Genomic DNA, 9409 nt, shown 5'->3' with positions numbered 1-9409 from the left:
TTATAACGCTCAACGGATCCATCAGACTTTGTTTTGATTTTATAAACCCAACGACAACCAATCGTGTGTTTTCCAGGTGGAAGCGGAACCAGATCCCATGTATGAGTCTGATAAAGAGCTGCAAGTTCCTCAGCCATAACGGTCTGCCAAAGGGGATCAGAAATGGCCTCTTTATAGGATGTTGGCTCAGAGAGACGATATACATTAGCAATAAAAGAGGCAAAAGCCGGTGAGTAAGAGGAATAGAGAAATTCAGGAAGCTTTGTGGACTTCTTATTACGATAAGGTCTCGATAGAGGGGGGTCTTGATGATTTGCAGGCAAAGGATCAACGATAGGTGCTGGATCAGCCACATGTGGTGGATCAGCAGCAAGTGGTGGATCAGTGACATGTGGTGGATCATCAATGTAAATGCTAAACGGATCAATAGTACGAAGCTCCTCTCGGGTTGCATCATGTGACTGAACAGGAATGCTATAGAATGGAATATGCTCCAAAAAGGTGACATTGCGAGATACATACAGTTTCTGATTTGAAGGATCATAGCACCGATAACCTTTCTGACCAATACCATATCCCAGAAAAACACAACGAGCTGATTTTGAAGACAACTTATCTCTCTCTACATGAGGCTTCAAGACAAAACATGTACACCCAAACACTCGTAATGAAGAATAATCTGGGAGTTGTCCAAACAACATTTCATAAGGAGACTTCCCTGAAGTGTACGCAGTAGGAATGCGATTAATAACATAAGTAGCGGTATAAACAGCTTCTCCCCAAAACATATTGGGAACTTGAGCAGAGAGTAGTAAGGATCTAGCAGTTTCTAGGAGATGTCGATGTTTTCTTTCTGCAACACCATTCTGCTGAGGAGTGTCTGTACAAGATGATTGATGTATAGTGCCATCAGATGCCAATAATTGTTTAAAATCATTGGAGGTAAATTCTCCTCCCAGATCACACCGAAAACATTTTATGATAGCAGAGTGTTGAGTCTTGACAAGAGCTCTGAATTCACTATATATGGTGAAAAAGTCAGACCTGCGCTTCATAAAATAAACCCACGTATAACGAGTGTAAACATCAATGAATGAAACATAATAGTTAGCTCCTGACTTGGAGGTTATCGGAGAGGGACCCCACACATCAGAATGCACAATATCAAAGGGAGCAACAGAACGAGTGACACTTTTATTAAACGGTAAAGCAGAAAATTTTCCCAGTTTACAACCACAACAATCAGAAATATCATCAAATTTCAAAGAGCCTAACACACCAGTGGAAACCAAAAACTGTAAACGAGACGCTGAAACATGTCCCAAACGAGAATGCCAAAGATAAAAAAGAGACGTTGAAGGGTTTAAACGAAAAGACGACAAATCGACACTAGATGCAGCAACATCAGCAACATGTAGCTGCTCCAAGACATAAAGCTCCCCAAGTCTACGGCCTATCCTAATCACCCTCCGAGACCGAATGTCCTGTACACAGCAGAATGAATCAGAAAAGAAGACCCAACAACCAGATTTACACAACTGACTGACCGATGCAAGATTCAAAGCAAGTGTAGGAATGTAATACACATCTGTTAAAGATATATAAGGAGTGACAATAGAACCAACACCCTCTACTGACATGGGTGTAGCACTAGCAGACATAACAGAGACAGGTGTACGAGAAGATAATGAAGCAAAAGATGAAAAATGTGGTGACATGTGATGAGATGCACCAGAATCCAATATCCACAAGGATGAAGGAATACCTGACGTGTTGGATGAAGACAGACCTGAATGAGACATGGAAGCTGACATGGCAGTTGGATTGGTAGCTAAGAACTGTCTGAACTGCTCAACAATCTGTGGATCCAAGGCTGATGGTGGTGTGAAATCTGTTTCATTCTCAACTGAAGGTGTAGCAGCAGCGTACTATGGTGGCCTAAAAGATGAAAAAGAGGGACGTGACTGTCCAGAAGACTTGTTCTGCTGTGAAGACTGAGAGTGTGCTGGTGATCTTGTTTGTTGTTGCTGCTGATTTCCCTTGCTTGTCAGCAAAGGACAATTTGCCTTCCAATGATGAACAATAACTCCGATGAACAGTAATCGCGATGAACAGTATCGCCGATGAACAGTAATCGATGAACAGTAACTCCGATGAACAGTAATTGCCGATGAACAGTACTCGCCCCCCAAAAACGAAAAACTACAGATAATCAACCGAGCTCTGATACCATGTAAACTAACAAGTGAAATACATATAACGGCTAGGGTTTCATATTATTATCAAAGAGAAGTACAAATACAATGAAAAGGAAAGACATAATATATAGACAAGCTAATTAGGGTTTCCTAGCGAAAAGACCCAATCATAAAACCCAATACAAAATAAAGCCCAAAATCTTATTAGGCTAACATCACCCTTCAAACTCACAATGCAACATCAATAAGCATTGAGAGTTTGTCAGACAGAAAATGGAATCGAGGAGCAGTCAACGGCTTCGTAAGAATATCAGCAATCTGCAAAGAGGAAGGAACATAAGGAAAGACATAATATATAGAAAAGCTAATTAGGGTTTCCTAGCGAAAATGCCCAATCATAAAACCCAATACAAAATAAAGCCTAAATCTTATTAGGCTAACAGTTAGAATGCACTAAATCCCATTTTGCAGAAGAGCCGTCCAAAATTTATAATTATCATTGAAAATACCTTAATTTTTTGTCTAAAAATTAATAAAATCCTAGTATTTGTTTTAGATATATTCTTTTCTAATGTAATAATCGACCTAGAAGAAGGTATAATTGGGGGTAAAAGAACAGTGAATCACTTTAGCTATCAAATTGCAATAATATTCGTGTATATTCCCATATGCACTCTTCCAAGTTTAATTGGGGTTAGAATAATTGTAAGCCGTGAACATCAACATGTGGTCCCTGCCCCCTGGGAAGTAAATTTCCAAACACCAATTCCAACAACCATAAACACAAAACAATTTGTGGTTTTTTGCATTTTGGCATGTAGCCCACGTGAATTTAATATCAACCACACTTTAAATTCAATATATACTCATTTCCTTGGTTCTCGATTGCAACAGTTCTGCCCCAGTCATCCACAACAAGTTCCAATTTTTATGCATGACTCTTTCCTTTCCTTTCTTTGGTTTTCTGAATTTAATAATTAATGCTTTCACCTCTTGAATTGTTGTCTAACTACCCCTTTGATTGATTTACAGAGCTACCACAGATGGCAACTGCGACTGCATGGAATATTGTGTCAAGAAGCTCTGGTCCGAAGAATGGCGTGACAGTATCTACGAACAGAAGAGATGTTAGAGCAAGTGCCTTAAGTGTTAGGAAGAGGCAGCTGGTCTTACATGAGGGACTTAGGGTTTTGTATAATGCTGCGAGGTTGACCGAAGCAAGAAAGATTCGAAATGAGAATTCAAGAAAAGTGATGATCTGTGAATGTGGGATGAATTTGGTTTTTGTGGGAGCAGAAGTAGGTCCATGGAGCAAAACCGGTGGACTTGGTGATGTGCTCGGTGGTCTCCCTCCTGCGATGGCTGTAGGTTCTTACTTCACTCTTTATGTTCTCGCTTTGAACATTTATTTGACCCAAAACAAAAATCAGTTGTTGCTCTGTTATTTAGGCAAATGGGCATCGTGTAATGACAGTATCACCTCGTTATGATCAATACAAGGATGCTTGGGATACTGAAATAGAACTTGAGGTATACCATTTTTTGTATTCATTCCTCCAAGCTTTATATTTGATATCGATATGACAATATCCCATTTGGACATACATGCATAGCTCAAGGCTGGGGACAGAACTGAAAAGGTGCGATTCTTCCACTGCTACAAGAGAGGTGTTGATAGGGTGTTTGTGGATCATCCAATGTTCCTTGAAAAGGTAGATATATCCGTACGTCCTTTTCATTTGTACATTAAATCTCTTTTGCCACTGCTAAAGAAATTTATGGACGTAAGGTTTGGGGAAAGACAGATTCGAAAATATATGGACCTGTAGCTGGAATAGACTACCAGGATAATCAGATAAGATTCAGCTTATTATGCCAGGTTTGATCGTGTACTAGTTTACTCATTTAAAGAGATCACAAGAGAAATTATCTTTAGTATATATCAATAATACTTTCAGGCAGCTTTGGAAGCCCCAAGGGTGTTGAATCTCAATAGTAGTAAATACTTCTCAGGGCCTTACGGTAGGTATAAATGATTCATGCATCTTCCGTGAGCTTGTGATCGATATTCACATCCAATAAAATATAATTTTTTTTTTGGTACAGGGGAAGATGTTGTCTTCGTTGCCAATGATTGGCATTCGGCACTCATTCCGTGCTACTTGAAAAGCATGTATCAGTCTAGAGGAATGTATATTAGTGCTAAAGTACGTAAGATTATAAGATTATTATTATTATTATCTCTTTTTCTAATGTCCTACAAAGAGATGATGAGATGAATTTACGTTTTAAATTGATGAAGGTTGCGTTCTGTATCCACAACATAGCATACCAAGGCAGATTTGGGTTTTCAGACTTTTCACTCCTAAATCTCCCAGATGAGTTCAAAAGCTCTTTTGATTTCATCGACGGGTAATTAAGTAATTAATTAACGTTTACATCAGTGGGAATTGAACTTTGTGTGTAAGGGTTTTTGATTAGTGATTAGTTGAAATCTGGTGCAGATATGAGAGACCAGTAAAGGGAAGGAAGATTAATTGGATGAAAGCAGGAATACTGGAATCACATAAGATCTTAACTGTGAGCCCTTACTATGCCAAGGAGCTTGTTTCTGGGCCAGACAAAGGAGTGGAATTAGATAATATCCTCCGCAAAACATCCATCCATGGAATTGTCAACGGGATGGACGTCCAAGAATGGAATCCCATGACCGATAAATACACTAGTGTCAAATTTGATTCTACCACTGTAAGTAACAACAACAACAACAGCTACCTGATTTTGCATGTGTCTGCATGTTGTTTAAATATTTTGATATGTTATCATAGGTAATGAGTGCAAAGCCGCTTATAAAGGAAGCCCTACAAGCGGAAGTTGGATTGCCAGTGGATAAGAAGATCCCAGTGATAGGTTTCATAGGCAGGCTTGAAGAGCAAAAAGGTTCAGATATCCTTGCTGCAGCAATCCCGAAATTTATAGAGGAGAATGTCCAGATAATAGTTCTTGTGAGTATCTAATATCTTATTCACGATGTAATCAGGTATATATATAGCTGACGGAAGAGCCATTAATTAAGTACCCATGCATATAGCTAGCCCAATCCATATTGAATAATTGAATTTATCTATTTCCGATAGTTAATTAAACCTTTTTAAAACTTCTTAAATTGTGTGTTAGGGGACGGGGAAAAAGGCGATGGAGAAGCAGCTGGATGATTTAGAGACACAATACCCACTGAAGGCCAGAGGAGTAGCGAAATTCAATGTGAAACTGGCTCATATGATTATAGCTGGAGCTGATTTTATAATAGTTCCTAGTAGATTCGAACCATGTGGTCTCATACAGTTGCAAGCAATGCCTTACGGATGTGTAACTAACTATACGACTTATATTATATAATAACTTGCATGTACATGTGTTTATAAATAAGCTTTTTATTTGTTTATTAATTAATTTGGATTGTTAGGTGCCCATTGTTGCGTCAACTGGGGGGCTTGTGGACACGGTGAAAGAAGGCTACACAGGATTTCAGATGGGAGCTTTTAATGTTGAGGTAATAATACTGAATATTCATTCGAATGCTGTTTCATGGACAGTTTAATTAAACATCTTCAAAAAGTGCTTTTTTTTTTCTAGTGCGAAACGGTTGATCAAGCGGATGTAAGTGCAATAGCCAAAACTATTACAAGGGCACTTGGAGTCTATGGTACTCCGGCTTTTTCAGAGATGATTCAAAACTGTATGGCTCAAGAACTTTCATGGAAGGTTAGTATATCTGAATGTAAAAATCCAAAACATAAAGTATAATAGTAACTTGTACTCTTACTTAAAAGTTTACATTGTTGTCAGAAACCTTCCAAGAAGTGGGAAGAGGCGCTTCTGAGTTTGGGGGTTGAAGGCAGTGAGCCTGGGATTGAAGGAGAAGAGATTGCTCCTCTTTCCAAGGAAAATGTAGCTACACCTTAATTACACCAACAACAATGGACCACAGGACCAGGCAAAAGTAAGGTTCCATATTATATGGTAGAGTATATATTTTCAGTTACGCTAAAAGTGAGTTTGGTTTGATCTCCAATTAATATTTGTATAGAGCTGCAACTTTAAGCCAGTTTTAAGCATGTGGTCTCCGTTGTTGGGAATTGTCTTTGTATGGTAATTTCGTTTCATGGCAAATCGACGTTCTTATAACCAAAGACAACCAGAAAGAGAGCAAATTAATTTCTCAAAGTTCTAAAAGAGACAACTATAATGTATTGACACTTCACACGTGTATTGTTTTTAGTAAATGAATGTAATCATAAGGATAAGGACGAGCGAGTCATAGGATATATAAACGGTCTAATGTGAAATGTAACGGATCCACCTTCGAGTCTAAGAGTATCCACAATGCATAGTTCAATGGAAGAGTTGAATGACGTGACATGCCTAACTGATATTCAATGGATTAAACTCTACCAATGTGGGATGCATTGTTGACATTCAATGAATATAAAGTTCAATGCCATTGAACTCTTCAATGGAAAAATGAAACTTTTTAACTATTAAATATATATTCCATTGAACTCTATTAAGTTCAATGCATTATAGGAAAATTAATGTAGAGTTGTATAGTAAGTAAATGAAACATCCCAAAGATAATGACATAAAATTTTCGTTTTTAGATTAATAAATCGTTAATACAAATCACTTCCATAAAACCAAGTTAATCGAGATTTAGCAAAAACATCATCGAATCAGAGTAGATCACAGAATGTGGAAACATGTGGTGTGTGCTCTGCAATCATCTCGAGCTCTTCCATTTGAAAAGTGAAGTACCTGACACATAAACTGAAAACCGTAAGCATAAAACTTAGTGAGTTCCCCCAAAATACCACATAACATATTTTTTGAGCCGACCACATAACATATAACCACATAATATCATGCGACAAACATATAATTGCCATGGGCTATCCCATGGTCTTTACCTGGAATACCATAGGCTCCCCCCGTGGTCTGATATCCAAGTACCATGGGCTACCCCCATGGTCTTTACCTGGAATGCCATAGGCTCCCTACACGGTCTGATATCCAAGTGCCATGGGCTACCCCCATGGTCTTTACCTGGAATGCCATGGGCTACCCCATGGTCTGATATCTAAATGCCATGGGATACCCCCATGGTCTTCCATGCAAGTATCATAGAGACAACTAGCATTCCATATAACAAGTAATGGGCCGACATTGGTGCCTTCGACCCATAGATATGGTGAGAAGACTCACCTTGCATTGCTAAATCCCACAGATAAATCTCTGGCTGCTGGCTGACCGATCCCCGAACTAACACTATCAAAACAATGCCCAATCAACATTTGGGGCCCAAACCATATCCAGAAATCCATTAGTAGGGTAAATGCCCAATTTACCCCTTACCTAGTTTGGAGTTTGGACCAAGACTTAGGCCCAAACCTAATAATCCAAAAGAGCCAAATACCAAAAACTACCCAAGGCCCAATCAATGGCCCAATTTTCCAAATTGGGCCCAAACCCATTGTAGACCTTCTCAAAATAATTATCAGCCCAAAACCAAATGGCCCAACAAGGCCCAAGACCACTAAGCCCAGAAGATCGCCCAAATCGAAGCCCATCATGCGAAATCCCTCCTGACTTAGTACGCGGGCGTACTCAGCTGTACGCTAAGCGTACTAGCTGTTTAGCTTGTACGCTGTGCGTACAGACTTGTACGCCCAACATACTCCTCCATTAAGCCAAATCCTCCATAAAGCTCTTAATGCTTAGGTCCATAAGTCCAAGTCACAGATCTGAGTCCAAACAAATATCTAGAACCATAAAGTCACTGACTTGGTGACTTTGCATGCCCCAAAAGAACCCAACCTCAAGATATAACACTCTACTTTCATAAAATGGGCGTAAACTCATGCATGGATGGATCTAAACCTTAAAGGTCACAACTTTATGCATCAAGAACCTCAGAAACATCAAGAGTGATAACTCATAGCTCCTGGAGTGGTATCAAGCCACTAGATCTCATTCTTAGGGACTAAAACTCACATAAGATAGATCTAAGACATCAATGATCAAGTTCATATCTTTTTACCTCAAACAAACTGGAAATGAAGCACATCATCAAGATCCAATAACTCTTCTTTGATCTACAACCTTGCACCAAACTCCATCTTCTTGATATGAGCCAAAAATAACATAAGATGCACATAAGGAGCTACAAACACAACCATGGAGGCTAAGGGATGGTTTCTAGGGTTTGGGGGACTTGGAGGCTGGTAAAGAGGCCAACCCTATGGACGTAGTGTGCTTATATAGGGTACAACATAAAAATTTAGGGTTTTCATCCACTCCACGTACGCCCTGCGTACTCCTCGTACGCCCAACGTACGAGGTCTCGCATCCTCGATCAGCCTGTTGTAGTACGCTAAGCATATGATAGTGTACGCCTCGCGTTCAGACCCTCGCATCAGTACACCCTGTGTACTACCAAGCTACGCCCCGCGTACTAGGGTTTTCCTTCAGTACTAATATACTTCGAAGGCCATAACTTTCTCGATATAAATCCGATTTCGACGATTGTAACACCTGTTTCGAGTATTGGTTGGAAATTGCTATTTTGGGGTGTTTTGTGCATGGACTCGGCGAGTTGGGAGTCCAACTCGTCGAGTAGGAGCGTGATATCATGGACACGAGTTGGGACTGACTCGGCGAGTCGAAGGACCGACTCGACGAGTCCAAGCTGTTTAAGGAAAACCCTGATTTCGGGGTTTGCCCCCTATATAAGCCTCATTCAAGGCTCTTGTAGCCTTCCTTAACATCATAAGAGATTGTGTGCGGCCGCAAACTCCCTAGTGTGTGAAGTGTGTGCATTTGAGAGCTTCACTTTGGGAATCTGGGAATGAATCCAAGTTTGGAGAAGAAGAATCAAGGGGAAAACAATGGATCTAACATCTAGTTCGTCTTGGGCATCAAATTGAGGTATGAATCTGTTACCTTAAGCTTGTACTCTATTTGGGAGTTCTTGAACAAACTTTGAGGAAATGAAAGCAAGCTTAGATCTGGACCTATCACAAGGATATGGTTCCAGATCTGGACCTTTTTAGGTCCCAAATATCATAAAGTTGCACCTGTTATTAAGCTTATTCCCTTCCATGTATGGAACCATATTAAAGAGTTAGTTTTGGTGATTGTGGCCATGTGAGGCC

At 39.7% G+C, this 9409-nt stretch overlaps 1 protein-coding gene across 2 annotated transcripts; it reads left to right on the top strand.

Annotated features, from left to right (window-relative positions):
- The first annotated feature begins 3031 nt into the window (after positions 1-3031).
- Positions 3032-6371, top strand: GBSS1 (UDP-Glycosyltransferase superfamily protein). 2 transcript variants are annotated; one of them, XM_079079181.1, is made up of 14 exons: positions 3032-3130; positions 3231-3562; positions 3648-3728; positions 3812-3910; positions 3988-4077; positions 4157-4220; positions 4305-4405; positions 4501-4610; positions 4703-4946; positions 5027-5203; positions 5376-5567; positions 5665-5751; positions 5835-5963; positions 6048-6371. In XM_079079181.1, exons 2-14 carry the CDS (start codon positions 3242-3244, stop codon positions 6162-6164), a joined length of 1812 nt encoding a protein of 603 aa, XP_078935307.1. In that variant the 5' UTR covers positions 3032-3130; positions 3231-3241; the 3' UTR covers positions 6165-6371. The 2 variants fall into 2 exon arrangements, with proteins under 2 accessions (XP_078935307.1, XP_078935308.1); XM_079079182.1 differs by lacking the exon at positions 3032-3130 and having other exon boundaries at positions 3425-3562; positions 3629-3728.
- Positions 6372-9409: the final 3038 nt, after the last annotated feature.

This window comes from Lactuca virosa, chromosome 2 (genome assembly GCF_052849685.1).
Source record: "Lactuca virosa cultivar CGN04683 chromosome 2, Lactuca_virosa_CGN04683_v6, whole genome shotgun sequence".
Classification (NCBI taxonomy): domain Eukaryota; kingdom Viridiplantae; phylum Streptophyta; class Magnoliopsida; order Asterales; family Asteraceae; genus Lactuca; species Lactuca virosa.
Note: the sequence above shows the minus strand (reverse complement) of the source record. Positions and strands in the feature narration are given on the sequence as shown.